We start from the raw sequence: 22789 nt of genomic DNA, 5'->3' as shown, positions 1-22789 counted from the left end.
GGTGGACACAGTGGGTGCCGGAGGTTCGTGCTTTAGAGTATCAGATATTTCATTTTTTTTCATCCTGTTGAATTTGTATGCGCCTATTTACCTTATAATTTGTACTTTATTTATTGCATAAATGTTTTTATTAGTGTAAAAGAAAACAGAGAAGGCACCAGTTAACAATTCAACACTTCTGCCTTACTTAGAAGCAGTTATTCTCATCTTTTGAGTTACTCTTTTGTGTTTGACAGTGTGTGTCTGTCTGTGTGTGTGTTGTAGAGATAAGTATGTTAACGTGAAAAGACGTGTTGGTTTTACGAGCCCATATTTTCATTTCATGGGCAGCACGGTGGTGCGGTGGCCTCTCGCCCTATGACAGCTGCGTGCCTCTGTCTCTGATGTAACATCCAAAATTCCGGCAACATTGAAGGCCTCGGTGACCGTGCGTTACTGTTGCTTAGTAACGTCTGTTTACGTCCCTCTTACACAGCTGTGGGCCTAAACAAACGCTATAACCGTCAAACTCTAACTTCAAGTGCGAGAAACTGGCAGATTTTCACAGCATAAGACCAAAATCTTGAAGCGCTTTGAATGAGCAGGTAAACAACTTATGTAATAACTTAAGATTCGCGGTTTCACGACAGTCGTGAATGTCGTCTTTGAATGCTAATGAATCCCAGCAAGCCTAGTGTATCACTTATACACTATCAGTGTGGTGCAATAAACACTTCATTTTCAAACAATTTGATTTTTCTGGCAGTTATTTCATGGTTCAGGCTTTAAAGGCTTCCCGGTTTGTTCCAGGAACACCAATGTTAGCTGGTCAAGCTTTAAGTGAAAAGCAGCTTCTTCAACAATAAAGTCCATAAAGAGGGGAAATAATAACATCTAAGTGTCTGTACAGACCGGTTCCACCAGCTGCAGCCAGCCAGCTGCTGTTTCTGTGAATGATAATATAATAATATAGGCGTGGTCGTCACACCCAGTGTTTCTCTTTGTAGATATTGTGCAGGATATTTGTTCCTCTAAGCAGGTCGCACATTACCCATATTTGCCCTTGGCTGCCCCACCCATCTTATTAAAAAGGTGTATAAACACTTGAATTCGTTTCTTTTTAATTATTATGTCTCCACCTGGATGTTACTTGTGGTGGTGTGAAGTACTAAACCATTTTTAAGGCTTTTTTTTTTTCTAAGTTAGAAGTAAGGCAGAGGAAAGGTTTTTTGTTTTGTTTTTTTGTTTTTTTTGCTTGTCAGTAGTATTTCACTTTCTAATTTTGTTGCAGACATCACATAAACGGTAGTTGTGCACCACTGCTTCAAGATTATTGTCATTCTTAAGGTTTCTTAACAGGACAGTTACAAGTGTCAGGAGAGTATGAATACACAAAGTACTGGAACTGTATGTGGAATAAATACTTTAAATATAAATCTCATTATTATCAATGTATGTATAGTTGTACAGGAAAAGAAGTCTGTTCCTGGGCAGACAGGGACTGCAGATCCTCAGCCCGTAAACACAAAATATGTTATTACATCGTAAATATGGGACATGGTGAAAGATGCAGCTCTTGCGTCACCACATGAGGATGACGGGGAAATGAATTTTTCTAATGTGGCTGCTTTTGACGGCTGTCCTACAGTACACAAATGAATACCAACACAGACTCCTGGAAAATGAACATCTATATGTTAATTCTGCCTTTTATTCTTGGCAGCAAAAACTTATCCTAGACATGCATTCATATTGTTTTATTATTTCAAGTTGTTCTTTGTGGTTTTGGCCTGACGATACTGCTGCAGAATATCAGAGAATACCACAAAGGTCCGTCCTCAAAATTCTTGCAGTCAGTGATCAGACCATTGAAATATGCCCCTGATACAGTTCTGAAACCTGTAACTTCAGGATTGACAGACAAGCAAAGTCGCCTGTGGAGCAGCTCAGAGTGAAAGGCATGAAGAAGTCAAAGCCCTCAGGTTCAGCAGGAACAGGTGGGTAAAGGACAAAATGCAGAGCCACCAAGGCAAAAGAAAAAAAAAAATCAAAAACTGATGATGGTTATGATTGTCAGGAGGACCAACACATGCTCATCCACCAGCTGAACCTCTCCTCAAGCCTAAAGCTAAAGAGGACAAAGACCAGACAGATGAAGAGGATGTCGAGAATGAAGACCTTAAGGCTCCAGTGGGGCTCTTAATCAAGGTACAGTTGTGCAACTGATCCAACTTATCCACACATTGTGCTTTATACACAAACTGTTCTTTCTTTCCACTTTTCAAATGATGAAATGTTTTCCTTCAGTTTTAATCAACTTTAAAAACTTGAAATCAAGTGAACATGTTTGCTTTCAGTTCCTCAGAGCTCTGAAGGACAAAGACCTCCAGCTGGCTGTTAAGCTGTGTCAGATGAGTACGTATCCCACATCTGTCTGCTGTGCATCAGTCAGTCAATGAATCGGTCAGCTGTTGAGTTAGTCAATGCTGCATCTTCTCTCCTCGCTCCAGTTCTCATCTACGAACCAGACAATCCCGAGGCCTCAGAGTTCCTCCCATTGATCCAGAAGAAGCTGCTGGAAGGTGACAGTTGCATTTGCACAAACACTTTAGGCTGCATGTTGCAGACTAAACATCGAACATGTTCAATTTTCCATTAGAGCAAGACACAGAGTCGAGCACCGAGGAAGATGATGAAGAAGAAAGTGATGATGATGATGATGACACCGACTCTGGGAGTGATGATGATGATGGTGAAAAAGAAAATCAAGATAACAGACACAAGCCGTGCCCTCCTGCTCACATTTCCCCTTAAAACTATTGCACCTGTCCAGCAGGGCCTATGGTACAGCAATAGCATATTGTATTTATTATTAAGCCACACTGCTGCTGTCCATAGTCGCAGTCTTTTCAGTGCAGACAGTGTGACAGTTATATATTCTCTCATATTCTCACCTGCAATTAAAATAGCCCTGGTGGACTGAGCAGATGCCCTCATTTCCTGAAAACATAAACTGATGAACTTAATCAACTGGTCATGAAAATGAAAGCTCCTGATAAATCTGATGAAACTCCTGTCGTATGTTGACCTGCAGTAGAGATTGTAAATGAGTTCACTATCAGTCTCATATCCATCTTGAGAATAATCCTTTGATAAAATGTAAAGCAGGTTAACCCACTTAAACTGATATTTTTTTAGCCTAATCTGTAGCCATCCTCGGCTCTACTCAGCTTGTTGTTTAAATATCTTAAATATAAATTTACTGTTTTGTGTCATTCTCAGCTGCTTTAGGAGAAAAAACCCCTGAAACACTAACTGAACTCTGGTACCACATGGCAGATGGCTACAGTTAGCAGCTAACTGCTCAACACAGGGAGTCGGAAATTTCCTGGAGAGTCAGTAGAGACAAAAGCAGCAGCATGAGAGGTAACTTTACCCGCAATACAAAGCGCCTTGAGGCGACTGTTTGTTGTGATTTGGCGCTATATAAATAAAACTGAATTGAATTGAATTGACTCCAAATGAGTGATAATGTTGCTTTATGTTTACTAGCAAGTTTCCCATTCCAGCCTAAGAGGTGTTCATATGTAAATGCTGTGTTCACAGTTTGTGTCCACTGAATTAAATGACCATTAGTTGTTTAGAAATAATGTTTTTCATTATTGACATATATTTGAAAATCGTCTAAGCTGTTACATTTAATCATCAGCGGTCTCCAATTATCGGTCTCCTAGACGCAGGTCTTGCTACCCTGCAGCCAGCTTGGTAACACCTCTGATTCTAATGTAAGCACTTATGTTGAAACATGTAAACTAACTTTCATTGAAATTGTCACATAAAAATGCATTTTTAGGATCATCAGTCAAACTTAATGAAAAATGTTTTAAGATTTTGTGCAGAACTTTTAAAACATTTGTTTCCCTGGAAGTTTGCATGTTTCTCTCTCTCTCTCTCTCTCTCTCTCTCGCTCTCTCTCTCATGGCTCTAACAGCCTGTGGAGATAAACGGTAATGCTGGACAACAAGGAGACACGAGTTGTATGAGGAGACTGTAAATTTAACAAATTTGAGTATGAAACAAGAAAAAATATCCATTATTTCTATCATGTGTTCCACATAACTTTTCACCTCTGGGGCTTCCCGTTGCCTCTGGTTCTTTGGGGCCCGTCCCCCTCGGCTGGGGGACCTCCGTCTGGGGCCTCCCTCTCCCTTCTACTGAGGTGGGCATGCGGCCATGGGTCTTCATTCTCTTGGGGCATTGCTGCGGTTTTCCAGCCTCATTATTAAATACGTTTCACAACAGAGACACAGACATTCACACTTCACAATCACACCACACACACACACACACACACAACAACACAACAAGACTGTTGGATTGTGTAGTCATGTTTGTTTGTTTTTTTCACATGTACATTTTTTTCCAGTTACTGTTGTTTTTTTGTGTGTTTTTTCACCTTTTTCTACTTGTGCTCTGTCCTCTTATCTTTTGAAATTTTCTCCCCCTTTCTCTTTTGTAATTCCTGCTGTTTTCACAGCCTGTCAACTCTGGCATTGCTGCAATACATATACATTTATGTGAAAAATAGCACAATCAGATAAATAAAATAAAAGGAAAAACACTAAGTAGAGAATCTATAGGCTCCTCTTGGAAGAGCAAATATGTTTGGCACAACATTGCATTCAGATCATAATTCTGACAGCAAAACCTGCCAGATGAGACAGGCTTAAAAAAATGGATAAAAGATATAAGTCTAATTTGATACCCGATCACCCACCCCGCCCCCAAAACAAACAAACAAACTGATTCTGTAGTCCATCTCAATATACAGTCTTTTGTTGTTGTGTTAATGAAATTAACACAAATAATAATAATAATAGGTTAGCCTAATTAATTTAAACTAATGAGCAGTGAAGCCCTTACGTGCCTTTTCGTGCAGATGTAAACTGTCTCACAGCAGCTAAGCCTCCTTGTTGAATGCCATCAGCCAGTAAAATATGTTCTGGCAGGGCTTATCTTTCATCTCCATGTCACTTGTGACTGGAGAATGTATGAGTGGCCTCTGATAAAGGCTGAATAAATTGCTGTGGCTGAATTAAACATAATGGCTGGTCCCTGCCCATATGCTGGATCCAGAGGCAGGCATGAGAATGACAGAAAGGACACTGTCAGTGCCTGCCATGCTGGGGGAATCATTTTGAAGCCTCAGTGTTATTGTCCATGGCGAGGTTAAAACTGGCTGTAGGTCGAGAATGATGATGTATGCAATGTTGTCATCTCACGAAGGTGAGTATTACAGACAGTTTTTGTGTGGATGGGTGGCTGCTGGATGGGTTATCCTGCTCTTCATAATAAATGTGTCTGTTCTGGGATAAGTATTTTCAGAGCTTCCATAGGTCCCCCAGACCCCATCAGTCAACAGATAAAGGGATGGGCTGGATATTCTGATTATGTATATGTTGGTATTTAAAGCCCCTAGACCAACTGTGCGTTTCATTCCAAGGTCAATTTCTATGTAACTAATTTCACAGTGAAGTCTCCACCCTCCATCCTGTGACACCCACCCACACCTGGAGACAGAAGAGCTCGCCCACACACACGCACACGGGGCGGATAAACGTCATCGGTATTTTTCCTTTTGCTTGTTTTGGCTCCTTAAAGTGGACTGTAGCTGTCACTAGCACTCAGGGAAGCTTCAGTAGTCGTCAGGGGGGAGGCAAGACTGTGACTCACGCCTGCGTGAAGAGACCAATGGGCAGCCGGAGCCTCAGATATAAATAACGAATAAAAATATATTTTGAGTGAGAAAGGGTCACTTGCGCGCCGCCGGATGGGATTTTATCAGTGCGCTCTGTTGATATTCCGCCGTCACCGCCACTGGACTGTTTCTTGTCGTGCCTTTGGGTGGCAATTGTAACATTTAGTTGTACTTTGTCTGGACTCGACAACCTGTGAGCCGGTAAGATCCATTCTTATTTCCTTCCAGCTGCACCCTTCATACGTGCTTCTTCAGACAGACGGGTGACGCTTAAACGTCTCACTTTTCATCGCTGATCTCATCAGATCAGCTTTGGAGGGAAAATGTGTGAACAAAAACTAAAAAAAGAATAATAATCGGATTCTCACTGCTATTTCACATAAATCAGCCCCAGATGAGAGATAGAAGGAATTTTTTAGTTGCTCAGTCTGTGTCTCGTGATGACATTGAGTAAGGATGGTGTTCAAAGCATAACTTAATTGAAATGTCGATTACTGAGTCAGTAAGTGAACGGTGTATGTTATTTATGTGGACACTGTTATTATTGTATTTTAATCTTTATTTACTGCTTAAACCATCATGTGAAATGTATATTTTAACGTGTTAGTTTTATTTTTCTATTAATCTAAATGATTTTAACGATGGCAAGCACGGGCCTGACAAAATCTTTAATCTTTTGGTTTTGGTCATTTGAAATAGCAGCTGTTGCGGGCGCACGAGCATACAGCAAAACTGATTTTCTAAGGTAAAACGAGGATTTGGCTTTAATGATCCATAAGAAATAGACGTTTCTTTTCCTAGCTCCTAACTTTATTTAAAAAAAAAAAAAAAAACTAAATATGTGGCCCGTTTTCTGGCAACCTGTGTCAGATGCAGCCCTGGGGCAACAGCTTACGGAATGCAACACATACTGGAGACTATCTCTAAAACGAATATCCATGCAGCCATTTTAGCCCCCCAAAGTATTCTGATGTGCGTCTTGGTTACGCGTCTTGCGCAATCTTCTCCAAATTGCGCAGCTTCACCCATTTAAACGGAATGGAGCGCTCCTAGTGACGCACAGAGGATGGCATCATTTTCTGATCAAATCATGGCCTGCCATTTAAATTGAATGCAATGACTGGAAATCCGTGTTTTCAGTCTGACACGCAGCATCTCCTCACAGTGAATCGTTTTGTTTGCAGTTTAATTATTTTCCCACCTGGAGACCAGATAACAGCGGACTGATGGCTACGTCTGAACCGAGAGCCACCGGCGGAGACCAAGACCCCAACTCGGCCAATTTAAGACCTCCGTCCACAAGTAGGTCCCCACACTCCTCTTTCTGTTAATAACACTTTGGATCGGCCCCACAGTATAAATTGTGGCTAAGGTCGTCCTTCTCCGGAGCGCTCAGGCTGTGCTGAGAGCCACTCGGTGCCTTGCTCAAAGACACTTCTGCAGTGCGATCTATCGCCAGCACAGAGGTTTAAACCCAGTTTCACCCCCACACGCCTCTCTTCAGCCTCTGTCTACCCCTCTCTCGCTCTCTCTCTCTCTCCCCTCCTTCTCTGTCTGATAAAAGAGAGTCTAGCCCGGGCCATTTGCTGTGTGGGCTCCGTCGTTAATCATTCCGGTTAAAAACAGAGCCATCACAGCTGCCTGTCGCTGTCTGGCGGATCAGCAGTGCGCGCCGTGCAGCGGACCTGGCAGAAATAATGCGCCATTAGAGGGCTGGTATTTATGACGATCCAAGAGCATTTTACTGATGATGTCCTTTTTAAAATATTCACCCCCCCCCCCCCCCACACCAAAGAACGACCGTATCTTCCTGATTTGAATATTTTGTTTGAATGTTTCCGTTCACGTGCGTCTTTCATCTTGACATACCGCAACGATTTCGATTTTTTTTTTAAAGAAAGGAAAATCTGTAATAATTCAGAATAGTTTTATTCGCTTTTAAATAATGATCTATATCTTCTTCGTTTTTAAAGTCTAAACCTGTGCATTAACCTGTGGGTTAATTAATCATTTTGAGCCGTTGTCGCATACACAAAATTGACTCCATTAAAGCACACTTGAGCAGCCATCTGCAGCGCAAAGCAGGGAAATAATTACAGTTTTTTTTTTTATCTTCAGCAAAACGTTAAAGGGATAGCCTGCAGCTCCCTTTGTCCAGTGTACAAATATCTAGGTTTTTTTCTCGTTGCCGAATAAAATAATGTTGAAATGTTGTATTTGTGGCCCTTCAGTATCAATAAGGATTATTAAAAAAAACAAAAAACAAAAAACTCTTTTTCATAATGGAAATTCAGACCAATAAAAACTCCTTTTAAAAGAGAAAGATGTTTGTTTTGTCTGACTTGCTCGTATACTGCTGCTGCTGGATGTTGCCATTATCTCTCTGCCACGCTTCATCACACGCCTGGTGGCTATGTCTTTGCGCGCTCGTGTGTGTGTGTGTGTGTGTGTGTGTGTGTGTGTGTGTTTATGCCTTGGCCTCCGCACCCAGAGCTGTTTCTCTCTGAATGAGATTGCTTCAGTAAATTTAAATACTTGATTTTGCAAGTTTTCCATCAGGTACATTCGCCGAGTTGCTTCTCACTTTGGCGCCGTGCGCGCTGCATTTTGTTCCCTCAGGCTTTCTGTTCCATCTCAGCTCACGCGTGTCCACGCTCCGGTTTGTGTGTAGCACTACGTGTATATGCATGATATGTGTGTATGTTCCTAGATGCACTACGCTGTAAGTTTCTGCTTTAAGCCTGCTGTAGACTTCCAGACCAGAGACATTACCAGCTCGCTCCACTCACATACTGTGATTCACCCAATTAATTTCTGCCCTCCTCCGTGAGCTCATTTCACGGGTGTTAATTCCAGTCCGCCCCTTGGCTGGGTGTGTGAGCGTGGATTTGCCGCGCGGGTCACTGTCGGTCCCTATTGATTGAACTCAGATCGGAAGTGTTAGAAGACTCATCCCCCTGTGATCAGAGGGCGTACAAGAAGGCTAAATTCTTGGTCAACAAAGACAAACAACCTGCACAATTCTTAAAAAAAAAAAAAAAAAAACACTCTTAAACAACCCGAGTTTCCCCAGAATCGCACACCTGGCCAAGAGCCGCTGCTTCACGCTTCCATTTTGCTCCCTGTGCTCACTGTGCTTCATCATCCGCCTCCCAACATTGCTCGCGGTCTGCAATCACACTCAGAAACTCAAACGTTCATTTTGTTTTAGCCAACGAATATGCGTGGATGCACGGATGCACACGGAAACTGGGGATGAAGATTTGCGGTAAGTTTTGTTTCGGCACGAAAAATGTGAACATTTTCAACCATGTTTAAATCTTGTAGATGTTAGTGAAAAAATTTAAAAAAAATTTGACATAACATGGCTCTCATTATGGAATTCCATTGTGGCTGCTTTCTTTCTTATTTCTTTCCACCTCGAGGTTTTTTTTATTGCTTTATTATTGTCTTACGCATTTCGAGGCCCTCAGAAATAGGCCATTATACAGGCTGATAGAGCAGGGCCATCCTCCACTGTCAGTGTGCGTTTCCATCTTTCAAAGGTCACTGGACATTAGCCTGTAGGTCTGCTGATGAGAGCCCCGGTTCAGGCCCTCCTCCCGCCCCCTGCACCCTCCCCTGTCTTTTCCATTCCACCACCAAGAGAAAAATCTCCGGGACAAGCCTGGAAACATAAAGCAGAACGAGCCTTAAAATAACTCGTAACGATTTGCTTTTCATATCACATTAGGTTATTTCTTGAGTCATTTTTCTCAGGCTTACTGCCAGTCTCTCTGACAGTGCGCTTTACAGCGAGGAGTGGATGTGACGTTGCGCTGAAGGCGCGTTTATTTTCTCCATCATTTAAAGGAATCTGCTTCGTTCAGCGGCTCACACAACGGAATCTGTGGATATTTATTTATTTGTAGGCATGCAAGTGGAACTTTATGTCACGCCAAGTTGTTCCCATTCAAAAGGCACATTACTGACCGGTTTATTGCAGCGCAAGTCGGAAAAGTTCTGAGACAGTCTGATATTGGGATTTTTAGAAAGTGACCGTTTGAATTTAATTAATTCAATTACTTTCTGATCGAGTGGAGGCCACTAATTATTTACGAGGTTTATTAATGAACAAGATACATTTTCACTGAAAATATGGAATATACTATTTTCATGACTTTAAGAGATAGCAAGAGTGCGTGGCTTCCCAGTGTTTTAAGCGCAATTAGGCCCAAACATTATTCTGCACGTATATGCGAAAATCAGATCAGATCTGACGGCGGCCCTGCAGAGACACACTGCTTCAGGGCACATCCTTCATTAACCCTTCTTCGGCGGGCATGTTTTTATTGGCTGTGTATGGCAATTCTCCTGTGCACTGAGGCAATCAGCCTGTGCCTACAGGAGGTGCTGACTGGGTGCTTCCTCACAGGGGTGGGGCTGTGACGTCACAGGGCGAGGCGGGCACCCACCGGTGCTTCCTCTTCCTTCTTGGCTTATATAAGTTTGGCCTCCACCAGAAAAGCTTTTCAGATTAAAGTATTCAGGCTGTTATGGGCTGATTTAAGATTTTCAAAGACAGCCTATATTTAACACAGTCTTGGGAGATTCTTTTTTCTTTTTTTCTTGTGCTTCATTTCTTAATTTGTTTTATTTATTTATTTAATTTTCGGTTCCGCTTTTTCGCCCTTTTTTTTTTTTTTTTCTTTTTCCTTTTTTGAGTGGGATGGAGGTGTTCGGTGATAACTCCTTCTCTTCGCCGTGTAACACCTTAGGGTTCCTGCAGAAGAACAACAGCCTGGAGGAGAAAGGGAGGCTCGCGGGCCAGAAGAACTTGCTCTCCTGCGATAACAGTGACAGGGACGCGCGCTTCCGCCGTACCGAGACCGACTTCTCCAACCTATTTGCCAGAGGTGAGAAAAACACACTTCCGCTATCCCAGATAAACCTAAATAAATTTACCAGCATTATCATAATAAATCACCGGCTTTAACAATAAATTAAACAGATCTTTGCTGAGATAAAACAGAGGCGCGCTCCCACAGAGCGCTAGAAAAGTGCACCTTCACTTTTATGCCACCTTGTTCTGTTTTTGCTCGATAATGACTATTACCTTTATAGTAGGTGGCATCTACCATTGACGGCATATTAAATATAAGGCCATTATCTACAAACGAGCAAGAGGCCAAACCGTGCTGCGTTGGGTTGTTCGTTTATGTATTGTTAATATAAACCGTGCTTTCGGAGGCTAAAACTGGAGACATTATAAAAGAGACACTCAGGGGAGCTTCTTTTAACACCTCTGTTTTTTGGATTTTTTGTTTTGGGTTTTTTTTGGGGGGGGGCTTTTTAAGCATGATTTCAATCTGTTTTATTGTTCTCCTGACCATTCAAAAAGTTGAGATAACGCTGCAGAATAAAAAGATTACAAAGCAAATACACACGTTAGTTAAGGTTCTTTGCTTCCTTCCACAGAACAGAATCTTCATTGACGTGTTTACCTGCTCTTTCTGCTAAAATGTCTGCTGAGGAATGTGTGTATTTTTAAGACTATTTCACAACCTAAAGCCCTCCAGCCAAAATGTTTGTTACCGTCACACCCAGCATAGCAGAGAAAGGTAGTTCAAGAAACTGAGGGGAAAGCTAGACTAAATCCACAAGCTTTATAAAAGACAATCTAACTAATTAATTTGCTCTGATAATAAAACCTAGCACCACAGATGGTCCCTATAGGCACAACATTGGAATTTATCACCCAGGCTTCATTTCTGCTACCTTTCCCCTCTCCTCTTTTAGACCTCCTGCCTGCTAAAAATGGAGAAGAGCCTACCTTACAGTTTTTACTGGAAGTGGTTGACATCCTCACCAACTATGTCAAGAAGACTTTTGACCGGTCCACAAAGGTTTTGGACTTCCACCACCCTCATCAGCTCCTGGAGGGCATAGAGGGCTTCAACCTGGAGCTGTCTGACCAGCCCGAGTCCCTGGAGCAGATCCTGGTGGACTGCAGGGACACGCTCAAATATGGCGTCCGGACAGGTAGGGGCTTTGTGACTATTTTCAGCACAGAGGAAACACAAATCCACTCCAACAGTTTGGAGCGTATTTTAAAATACAAATTCAGCTGTATAGGAGTTTGAATAATTGACATGGAGATGTAATTTTATTTTTATATGTGATGTGGAATAAAATGCAATTAACTTTTTAGTCTTTGCAGTAGGAGATACCTTATCACTACCACACATATTATAGTAATAAAGCAGAATATTACATCTCTGTTAATGTTCATACATGTTCAGTGTGCAGATTTGAATGTGACACAAACTATTAGAGAACTGGTTGTTTCTCAGAGAGTATACAGCCTATTTAGATGACTGCCATATGCATTGTCCCCCTGGTAATTCACTTCACATCCTCCCTTTCTTCCACCCCCCCAACTTATTAAAGCATGTGTCGCCTGAGGGGATCCTAACACGGGCTGATTCAAGCTGTTAAAAACGACAATGCTCAAACTGTCCCCTGGGTTTCATATATCAGGCGGTCACTGACTGTGTCTACAACTCAGCAGCATTTTTTTTTTCTTTCTCCTCAAAACATTTTGTGGCTGCATTTTGCTCTGTGGTCTGGAGGAGCTGTCCGTGGTGCTGAAACCACGCAGCTTTCCTTTCTTTGTCACAGTTGTTATTCTATTTTATCGTGAATTCTTTTTATGGCTCTGTTTATTATTATGTGAGCTCTATAACACCATGACTGCATAGAGGCTCCAGGCCTACACACAGTGACTGTGTGTGTGTGTGTGTGTGTGTGTGTGTGTGTGTGTGTGTGTGTGTGTGTGTGTGTGTGTGTGTGTGTGTGGGTGAAAGCACAGTCTAAATGGTTGTCACATAACTGCTGTGGCAAACTGAACAGTGCTTTTTCAGATCCCTTTGGTATTATGGTTGGTCAGTGAAATACAAAATGAAATTGAACATTTTTATGTTTATTTGTATTATTTTCTCTCTGTATATAAAGCACAATAACGATGTGTGTGTGTCTGTGTGTGTTTCTCTCTCTCTTTAGGTCACCCACGCTTCTTTAACCAGTTATCTTCTGGTCTGGACATTATTGGTCTCGCTGGAGAGTGGCTCACCTCCACCGCCAACACCAACATGTAAGTCACACAGTCCTCTCTGTACTCTGGGTGCTTGACACTATTATGCACAAGGGAACTACCTCTATAATTCACAGGGAGACATCTGATATTTCCTGTTTGTAGGCCAGTGGAAATAGCCTCTAGTCATCATCATATATTGGTATAGCGGAAGTGCTTATGATGTTCCCCTGGGCTTCACTCCACCATTGGTCAAAGGAGGCCGATTATATAAAGTGTTTGTTTTTTTCCTGTGGAGATGTGTATTGACAGATGGTAGTCTGCCACCGTGCTGTACTGTGTGTATATCGCAGACCGCCAAGCCCCAGGGGGTGGTTAGATTGCATATTGATCTCAGGTCACAGTTACATGTTTACCCAGTCTGAGAGGAAAAGGGCTGAACCCCACATCAGCTTCACACACGCTCAACCCACACAAATCCTGACACATACATGCTGTAAATAAGCCATGACTGTGATGTGATTACTGGAATAGAGTGACAAAAAATAATAAGATATAAACATAAACATGTCCGCAATCCACAATCAGTCCATCCATATTTTTACCGAGTGACAGCAAGCCTGATATTTACAGCCCTGTCAGTTTCATGGGATTTTCTTATATTCTGATGTCTGACCATGGTCACATTTGAAATATTAATCATTTCACCTTCCAGTAATTTTCATAATGAAATTATTCAACCTTTGGTTTATGAAATATCAGAAATGAATGTAAAAATTGTCCAAAAAATCTCAACAAAAGGAGTCATTATCAAAAAATGAGTCTGTCCAGCAGTCCACAGTCAAAACCTAATCAATTTTATTGTTACACAACACAACGGCAAGCAGAAAATTGGCATGGTGTGGAAGCTGGAAATAGGAAATGTTACAAATAACAAAAAGAGATAATCAGCTAATCAGCTTATTTTATTGTCTCTTTTATTGATGAGAGATAAATCAGCTGAGCGCTGCATAAAAGTAGGAGTGTTCAGTTTACGTTTTTTTCTTTAAAGGAGATGAAAAACAAAAGAATTTTTTTGTCAGCCACAGGCCTGATCACTTAGTCACGATTGGATCATGAAGAAAATATAAACTCCATTGTATTCATATGTATTTACAGTTCAGCCTTTACCTAAACAGTCTTTAAACATTACAGCTCCACACAGGGATCAAGATGGAACTACAATACGATACTGCAGAGATTTCAGTCGCAGTTCAGAACTGTCACACTCCTAGATAGAAGAAAAGTGAAGGCCGTGCACTTTAAACCCAGCACACTATTCTCTAAACTTGCTGCTAAAGAAAAGATTAAATCTCAGGACAGTAAACCAAAGACTAGAAGAAAACTGAATTTGTCCAGTTTATTAAAACATTAGCTTAGGAAACTACCTTCTTAGAAAAACTTTCCCATCCCATCTCCTGATTGGAAGAATGCCCCAAGAGACCGGGCCATTGACTTCCCGCACACTCTTGTGCACCCTTTCATAATGACACACACACACACATACACACACCAGCTCTGGCTGTCCCAGATACAGCAGCTAGGGTTTCCAGTCCATTGACTGCAGGCTCATTGTGAGCTGGTGTTAGCAGATAGGCCAGCTGGGCCCCACACTGAAACACAATGTCCTCTGGCTGCACAGAAAACCCTGTTACATTGTGGAAACTGGCTGCTGCAGCTCCCTGTGGAGTGCTCATTCCGGCTCTATTGTCCCTGTGGGTACAGACTGACTCAGTGGTCCTTTGAGGGGCTGAGAGGAGTGTGTGGTTAGGGGGGGGTCGGAGGGTTAGTCACATACAGATGCGTGCGTGCACACACACACGCGTAGACCCACAAACACATTCATAAACAGACTTACACACACATTGAGTGCCCTTGATGATGATAATAAGGGCATTTAGGGGCTGTCCCTGGAGACGGGCAGGTGACTGAGGGGTAATTTTCACCCTGAAAAGACCAATGATTGGCTCTGATTGTGATAATGATCACCATTATTGCCATTACAGCGTGAAATGACTCAGAGAGAAGGAGAATTTTAAAAAGGTTCACTGTTTTTTTTGCCTTTTCTTTTTTCCTCCTGTGGCTGGGATGAGTTTAAAGAGAAAGGAAAGTGAGACATCCAGGATATTAAATCTATTTGTCTGCTTTATATGAACCATAATTCCAGTATATCAAAGGACACTAAATTGCTGAAATGAGACCAGTGAGAGGCTGAAAAATGATATATTTGGTCTTCTTTGTCCTCGGGTGTTGCAGATCATAGTGAAAGCCCAGAAGTCACAGATTACTCTAGTGTATTTACAGCAGAGTCTTCAGCAGAAATATTTACACAAGAAAAATGTCTCCTTGGTTATTTTTCTTCATCCTTCACTTTTTTTTTCTTTGTCTCTTAGTTTTTGTTTCCTGTCATTCAGCCTCTTGTTTTTGCTTATTTCGTATTGTTTCTTTGCTGCGCGCTTTCCTCTGCACACTCTGCATCCATATTATCCCCTTGTCTTCCTTTGTTGTCCTCTGTCACAGTTTTCTTCACTGTATTGTTTCCCTAAACCTCCCTCTGCTCACGGCCTTTATATCGCCCCCTTTCTACCCGAACTGCAAAACAGCTTCAGGCCTTGTTCAGATAGCTATTTGTGGCAAAAACAGGGAGGAATTAAAGAAAAGGGGGAGATAATGCTGTTTTGAATTCGAGTGATGGGTGAGGCTGCAGCGATGGAAGTGGAGGAGTGTTGTGTAACTGGCCTCATTAGAAGTGGGGTAAACAGGGATCAGCGCTGAGGGTATGTGTGGGAGGCGGTGAAATGTCACTTAGCAAAGAGAGCAAAAGCTCAGGCCTCACTGTAAGAGCCTCCTTTCTGTGACACATTTGACCTACTTTAGCTTCTCCAGGAGTTTTGTTCATTTGTTGTCCATGGAGATAGCAGTCATGTTATCTTTTATTAACTGACACAGAGGTCAGACACATATCAAGCATTAAAAGCTCCAGCTCATTTCAAGAATGATTACTCTTGCGTTGTAACGATTACTTATTTGTTTTTCAATCTTTTCTCTTTCATCTTTTAATGAAATAATGAAATTCATAGACATGGGCTCTTCCTCATTTTTTCTTCTATATTCTGAGGCCAACAGAGGCTGTTATCTCCCTGAAGCACTCCCTGTCTTTCTGTCACACCCACATACACACTTACACATTCGAGCTCTCTCAGCCATCACATCAGCCCCATTCAGAGTCGCCGCTGAGATCGGCAGCATTGACAGATAGCCATCAGAGCTTTGTGTGCTTTAATTAAACCACTGAGTGATTTTAGAAGGCATTTGAATATGAATGTTTGCTGGTTGACTCATATCAGCCACTTTTTAATTAGCCCAGTCAGCACAAGCTCCACTTTGTGCTCTGTGGATGGAATTATAGAAAGACTAATGAATAATATAGACACAATGAATATCACTGTGTGTGTGTGTGTGTGTGTGTGTGTGTGTGTGTGTGTGTGTGTGTGTGTGTGTGTGTGTGTGTGTGTGTGTGTGTGTCAACTCTCTGCCTTGCAAGTGCAGTATCTTTGAGTGATGCGCTGCATTCAGTAATTAATGACATGATTGGCAGGTTCACCTATGAGATTGCCCCGGTGTTTGTGTTGATGGAGCAGCTGACTCTGAAGAAAATGAGAGAGATGATTGGTTGGCCAAACGGGGAGGGTGATGGCCTCTTTTCCCCAGGTTAGTCTGTGAATCACGCTATCCATATACAAAAAAGCTGAGTGTGCGTTTGCTTTATTTTAGGTGGTAGCATTGCTACGCCATAAACAGGATAGCTGATAACTTTGTCCAAATATTGCACTTGCATGCCCGCTGCAGTCGCTGTATGCTGCTGTTCAGGGTACTGATGTGTTTGTGTGTGCTCAACAGGGGGTGCTATCTCCAACATGTACAGTGTGATGATCGCACGTTACAAATATTTCCCAGAGGTGAAGACCAAGGGCATGTCTGCTGCTCCCCGCCTTGTCCTTTTCACATCTGAACATGTACGTGACCACAAATACTCGCGCACGCGTGCACACACTGTGTATTTTAGGTATTCATTGACTGTAGATTAATCAAAGTCAGGTAATATGCAACAAGTCTGTTTAAATCAGGGCACTAGTTATTTCAAAGCGCACTTGACAGAAAGCAGGGCAAAACTCAAGCAACAATCAGCTGACAAAATATCCGTCCTCTTTGAATTCAGACGTTTGATGGGTCTGATGTGTCTCCCCACAGAGCCACTACTCCATAAAGAAGGCCGGAGCTGCTCTGGGCTTCGGCACTGACAACGTGATCCTGCTCAGCACAGATGAGAGGTTTGTAATCTGTACAGAAATCATTAGACAAATACTGTTGGTGGCAAATGTAGATCCATGCTGTCCTACTCATTATTGGTCCTACTCATTTTCAGAGGGAGAGTCATTCCCGCAGATTTGGAAGCCAAAGTCATCGATGCCAAACAGAAGGTCGGTCGTTTTCTTCCATTTTCTTTTTTCTATTATTTGCATCTCTCTGTACTTTTATCTCTAACCAAGAATTTGTTTTTCATCTATCCTGGCTACTGCAGGGTTATGTGCCATTGTTTGTGAATGCAACAGCTGGTTCAACTGTGTATGGAGCATTTGACCCCATCAATGAGATCGCTGACATCTGTGAGAAGTACAACTTGTGGCTCCATGTTGATGTGAGCAGTTGGCATTGGATTATTTGCTGCAGTGATGATAGCAGTAGCCGCACTGTGTCGTACACTTCTTTAACATTACTATTTTGTCTCCTCAGGGTGCATGGGGTGGTGGACTACTGATGTCAAGGAAGCATCGCCACAAGCTTAGTGGAATTGAAAGGTGAGCTCATGGGAACAGATGAGTTGCAATTAGTGTTGCCATTTCAAAAAAATCTCAGTGCATTAACAAGAAATTTTCCAGGGCCAACTCTGTCACATGGAACCCTCACAAGATGATGGGTGTGCCTCTGCAGTGTTCAGCAATCCTGGTCAGAGAAAAGGTACAGACACACACACACACACGCGCACACACACACACAGTCATTTTTGCATTACACTTCATATATAAGCATTTACGTTTTTATGTGGTGCTCTGTGTTTTGTTGTGGAAATCTGAAATCAATTGAGATCCACACTTCCTGATTGTCTTTATGAATTTTTATATACCCTTGCAAAGGGATCAAACAACAGTACAGATGACTGCATGACAGCGAACCTCATGCTTTTTGACAGAGAAAAATTACAAGCATCAAATCATTTATAGAGACACGTTATCAATCTGTCATGGTCGCAGAACACGGCGTAATAACAGATAACTTGTACATCAACATGTGGCATATCTGAAAGATAACATGGAGCTTTTCATTCAGTGAGGTCAGTTTGACACAAAGCAGTAGCATCTTAAAACTTCCCATTACACTTTGGATTCTTTTTAGTTTAACTTATGATAAACACAGTTATATTCATATCCATATTGCACATTCATGATGCATGTAGTCTGACATTTGTAAACGATGACAGCCTGCCCTGGGCAGAAGAGCTGCGAAAAGAAATGTTCACAGTTTGTGTGCTCTGGGTTTGTCTGTAGGGAATCCTAGCAGGCTGTAACTCCATGTGCGCTGGCTACCTCTTCCAACCAGACAAACAATACGATGTTACATACGACACGGGGGACAAGGCAATCCAGTGTGGCCGGCACGTCGACATCTTTAAGTTCTGGCTCATGTGGAAAGCCAAGGTGAGATGGCGGGACAGATACATACATACATGCTGGCTAAATTTGATTTGAAACAGTGTCTCCAAGCCAGTAGGAACCTTCATGGTTTTGTTAGTACAGTGCTACAGCTGCTGAGTGTTTTCGCTGTAATTATTGCTTGTCTTTCCCCTACAGGGCACCGTTGGGTTCGAGCAGCACATTGACAAGTGTTTGGACCTGTCTCAGTATCTGTACAACAAGATCAAGAACAGGGAGGGATATAAGATGGTGTTTGACGGCGTGGTGAGCTTCCCTGATTTCCTCCTGTCATTTTTAATCACCAGGCTTAATCCACGATTGCATTTTACGGAAACTATTTTAGAAAAACAATAAGTCTCAGAATTCCTTGATAGTCATTTTGTTGGATGTGAATGCAAACAAAACAAAACAAAAACTAAACTGTATTTATTTCTGCCTACAGCCCCAGCACACCAATGTTTGCTTCTGGTATATTCCACCCAGTCTGAGAGGCATGCCAGATGGAGAGGAGAGGCGAGAAAAGCTCCACAGGGTAAAACCATCTAATATGAATTTCCCTCTGGGATCAGTAAAGTTATTCTTATTCTTACCATCACACTATCAATTCCAGCATCATCAGCTTTCCCACCATAACTCTTTGCTTATATTCAAACAGCCAATACATGGTGTGCTCGTGAATTATGATTATTATATTATTCACAGTTGGTTTTCCTTCAGGAGTACAAGGTGCTGATTTGCTTTCTTTGCTCTCTCAGGTGGCACCAAAGATCAAGGCCATGATGATGGAGTCAGGGACCACCATGGTGGGCTACCAGCCTCAGGGCAATAAAGTAAACTTCTTCAGAATGGTCGTCTCCAATCCTGCAGCCACCCAGTCTGACATCGACTTCCTCATCGATGAGCTAGAGAGGCTCGGTCACGACCTGTAGACCTCTCAGTCGTCACTGCTCCGGTGACTGCGGGGCCACCCTGGAGCCTTTTATCTGTTTTATTGCAAAAGCAAACGCCAGGGTGAAACATTCACAGCGCTGCAGACCGAGAAATAATAGGACATGTTTTAGGTTCTTTCTGTCTTTGCCGGCAGCACTCTAAATGTTTCCAGCACTGAAAAGAAACAAGCAATGAGAGAGTATCTGAGTTTCTTTCTAGCTCTGACCCACATAGATACTTCTATAGATAAAATATATAATCACTATCTAAAGTCTCCTTTTAAAACAAATGTGCTCTAATGTATGTGTGTGCTAGTGAACCTTGTAAAGTGTGTGTGAGTGTGTGTGTGTGTGTGTGTGTGTGTGTGTGTGTGTGTGTGTGTGTGTGTGTGTGTGTGTGTGTGTGTGATCTGTTTGTCTTTTAATGTTTTGTGTGTATGCCTGAGGAAATATGTGTGTGTGAATGTGGTAAAACTACGAAAAGGGAAAAAAGCACAGATCAAAGTATCACAAGTTATTCTGCTGTATCATACATTTGCTACACTAAATGGTGGTGCTTTCAGCTGTACATATGTCTAATCTCAGCGCACCAACCCCTTTGTCCTAAATCGGTGTCCAAGGCTCTGTGGCAGCGCGCGTGCGGGTGAGTATTTTAGGGTTGCACCGTGTTAAAAATAAGCAAACATGCTCAGCATAGATACGAGGTGCGTTAAGCTGAAACATCATCTGACAGAGCTACAACCTGCAATATTTTCCCCTGGTAGAAGATTAAGATTTAAAAGATATCGTAGGTCTGTGACAACTTTGAACTTGTTAAACGCTGGCTCGTTGTCCGTTTCCTGCAATCGTGTGATACCTATGTGTGTTTATAACATTGTTAATATAGTCATATTTGACGAGATAAGAATAAGACAAAATATTTATTGCATTTCCACAGTTTGCAGATTCAGGTATTTTATTGTGTGTATCTTTATGTGTATTACATTGTAATACATGGAACTGAGTAAAGTTTATTTAAAGTGATATCGACAGCCAAAGAGAGAATGGGGAACACAGCAATCCATTGTCCTTTATGTGTGACTTCTCATAGAATATAGGTGTTTGTAAAATGTTACCTGTCGACCTTTTACTGCGATGCAATCTCTCTCTGTAAGTGTGTTTCTTTTTGTGATTGTGAGTCTTTTTGACTGAATGTTTTGAAATGACTGATTGGCCTTCTGATGAGATTAAGAATGCAACCTCTGTAATCCTCCGGCCGCAGCACCGGGCTTTTGTTTCAGCGAGAAGCACAAGGATGTGAGAATGTACTCTCTTGTTGAGATTGGGAAGAACGTGTTGTATATGTCTGAATCCTATTGCATTACTGTAATATAGTATATTAATTGTTATACATATTTCTTGTATTCTCGGTGTGACCGGAGCTCATTGGAATATCTTGTACAAAGGTTCCTGTTTGTGTCTTTGCACAATTTTCACCTTTTTTTCCTCCATTGTAAATGGATGTGTTTTAGTTTGAGTTATGGTAACAAAGTATATATTAGGGACCATATGGGAATGGCGCAATTGCATAAATCATATTTAAAGTAATCTGTGTACTATATGTGGCCGGTAACTCTTGTATGTGAAGCCAACTAAGGGAACATTTCCCTGGCAAATTTTCAGTAGGCACTTTAACAGAATCATAACATCTTTAACAAGATATTTAATAAAGTCTATATAAAGGAACACAAAACACAGTCTGGCTTAATGAGAAACACAAATGTGATCCTTATGCTTTGACTGCGCAAAAAAAAAAAAAAACACCCCTGAAAAATGACATTTTATATTGGTCCATTCGCTACTCTCCCAACAAATTGTCTTTATCAGCTGCTACACACACACACACACACACACACACACACACACACCCACACATAAGGAATGTATATTATTATCTCTCTGCCTAATCATCCTCCAGAAGCTTTGTTTGGCCCCCAGCTGTGTGTCAGATTGGCTTTTCTCCAGCGTGAAACCCTTCTCTCCAGATCCTTCTCGCCTTTATGCTTTGCGTGCTCGTCCCATCTCATTGGTTTTCCCTCCTCTCTAACTTTTCCTTCCACCTTTCTACTGTGTTCCTTTTATTATTGATTTCATGTGATTCAGGCTAATTAAGCCTCCATTTCATGAAGAAACAAAGGTAGTGGTCCTAGTGTTTCATAACCCTTGAATAGAGGGCGTAAAAATATCAGAGGAGAGGTTGTAGAGTGAAGCTGAAGTTGTTCACTGGGATGTGCAGACAGCGCCCTCTGGTGGTGACTCTCTGCCTGCACAGGACAGTCAAATACTGTGAAAAGTGCTTCTAAAAATACTATTAAGCTGTTACAGGAGGGAGTTTCAGTCTCTACAAATAAAGCATATGGATGATTAGGTCCCACACATACAGAAAGAAGCTTTCAAAGAATTTTGCGTTAGAATCTGTGTAACCCTGTCTGGTGCCAGTGCAACTGGTTTCAGTAAATGTGCTGGTTTGTGTTATGGGAGAAGGACGGACAGCATCAAACAGACGAGGCATGAGTATTCTGGCAGAATTAAAGCCTTAAGAGTGTCCCACTGTAAGGTGATGAAAGTGTCACTTACTATCTTTCAGCAGGAAGTGTGGCACAACAGCGATGACATACAGAAAGGAGATATGGTTTGAGCAAAGCTGTGCTAGAAACAGTAATATCTGTTATGGCCTCATTTGTTGACCCTTCAGAACAGGTCTATAATGGTTTCATATTCAAAAGCAAATGCTTCCAAGAAATGTTCAATCTTTTTGACTAATGAGCCAACAACAAAAAAAAAAAGAAAGAAAAATATGGAGCAAGTATCAGTTCTGTGAATCTCACCACTGGCCTGTAGTAAGGCAATAATGTAGGCTGAAGTCAATAAAGCACTCCACCTTCCAAAGCAAAGGATCTTCAAAAGCACTGGCCTCTGCCCTGTAAAGGCTGGGGAATGAAAATGCTTCATTATACACGGCAATTCAATGCAGTTCACTGCAACAATAGGAAAGTAGCTTCAGGGGCAAACACTGACCTCACTTGTCAGAGTAGTTAGAGTTCCTTCTGTATGCTAGTACAGAAAAGAAAGTCTACATGAAAAGTAGCCACACATAGATAAATATATACACCTGCACATGATGTGAATAAAGCAATTAACAATAATATTAATATAAAAGGATAATATATATATATAATACATTACACCATAGTGCATTACCAGGCTTATTATCCAGTAT

General features: G+C 41.7%; 2 protein-coding genes across 4 annotated transcripts; both read left to right on the top strand.

The window, feature by feature from the left end:
* The first annotated feature begins 460 nt into the window (after nucleotides 1–460).
* On the top strand, nucleotides 461–3438 carry LOC115796428 (glutamate-rich protein 2-like). Of its 2 annotated transcripts, none has more exons than XM_030752840.1 (6): nucleotides 461–584; nucleotides 1891–1976; nucleotides 2057–2187; nucleotides 2337–2394; nucleotides 2490–2561; nucleotides 2639–3438. In XM_030752840.1, exons 1-6 carry the CDS (start codon nucleotides 577–579, stop codon nucleotides 2791–2793), a joined length of 510 nt encoding a protein of 169 aa, XP_030608700.1. In that variant the 5' UTR covers nucleotides 461–576; the 3' UTR covers nucleotides 2794–3438. The 2 variants fall into 2 exon arrangements, with proteins under 2 accessions (XP_030608700.1, XP_030608699.1); XM_030752839.1 differs by having other exon boundaries at nucleotides 472–584; nucleotides 1870–1976.
* A 2236-nt stretch (nucleotides 3439–5674) lies between these two features.
* On the top strand, nucleotides 5675–21262 carry LOC115795309 (glutamate decarboxylase 1-like). 2 transcript variants are annotated; one of them, XM_030751131.1, is made up of 17 exons: nucleotides 5675–5938; nucleotides 6922–7039; nucleotides 8949–9005; nucleotides 10495–10632; nucleotides 11516–11758; nucleotides 12779–12869; nucleotides 16447–16559; nucleotides 16749–16864; nucleotides 17100–17179; nucleotides 17275–17329; nucleotides 17431–17547; nucleotides 17643–17707; nucleotides 17789–17867; nucleotides 18455–18604; nucleotides 18758–18865; nucleotides 19044–19133; nucleotides 19357–21262. In XM_030751131.1, the coding sequence occupies exons 2-17, from the start codon at nucleotides 6964–6966 to the stop codon at nucleotides 19528–19530; spliced, it is 1752 nt and encodes a 583-aa protein (XP_030606991.1). In that variant the 5' UTR covers nucleotides 5675–5938; nucleotides 6922–6963; the 3' UTR covers nucleotides 19531–21262. The 2 variants fall into 2 exon arrangements, with proteins under 2 accessions (XP_030606991.1, XP_030606992.1); XM_030751132.1 differs by lacking the exon at nucleotides 8949–9005 and having other exon boundaries at nucleotides 5677–5938.
* Nucleotides 21263–22789: the final 1527 nt, after the last annotated feature.

The sequence above is a fragment of the Archocentrus centrarchus genome, chromosome 17, assembly GCF_007364275.1.
Source record: "Archocentrus centrarchus isolate MPI-CPG fArcCen1 chromosome 17, fArcCen1, whole genome shotgun sequence".
Taxonomy (NCBI): Eukaryota; Metazoa; Chordata; class Actinopteri; order Cichliformes; family Cichlidae; genus Archocentrus; species Archocentrus centrarchus.
The sequence above is the reverse complement of the archived record's forward strand: the minus strand, read 5'-3'. Positions and strand labels throughout refer to the sequence as shown.

What these genes read in the sequence shown, in the direction of transcription:
- LOC115796428 (XM_030752839.1), top strand. An exon ending in CAGTGGGGCTCTTAATCAAG is followed by an intron (nt 2,188 to 2,336) that starts GTACAGTTGTGC and finishes GTTTGCTTTCAG; the next exon opens with TTCCTCAGAGCTCTGAAGGA. An exon ending in TGTTAAGCTGTGTCAGATGA is followed by an intron (nt 2,395 to 2,489) that starts GTACGTATCCCA and finishes TCCTCGCTCCAG; the next exon opens with TTCTCATCTACGAACCAGAC.
- LOC115795309 (XM_030751131.1), top strand. Translation starts at nt 6,964, where the DNA reads ATGGCTACGTCTGAACCGAGAGCCACCGGCGGAGACCAAGACCCCAAC. An exon ending in CTCCAACCTATTTGCCAGAG is followed by an intron (nt 10,633 to 11,515) that starts GTGAGAAAAACA and finishes CTCCTCTTTTAG; the next exon opens with ACCTCCTGCCTGCTAAAAAT. An exon ending in TCCACCGCCAACACCAACAT is followed by an intron (nt 12,870 to 16,446) that starts GTAAGTCACACA and finishes CATGATTGGCAG; the next exon opens with GTTCACCTATGAGATTGCCC.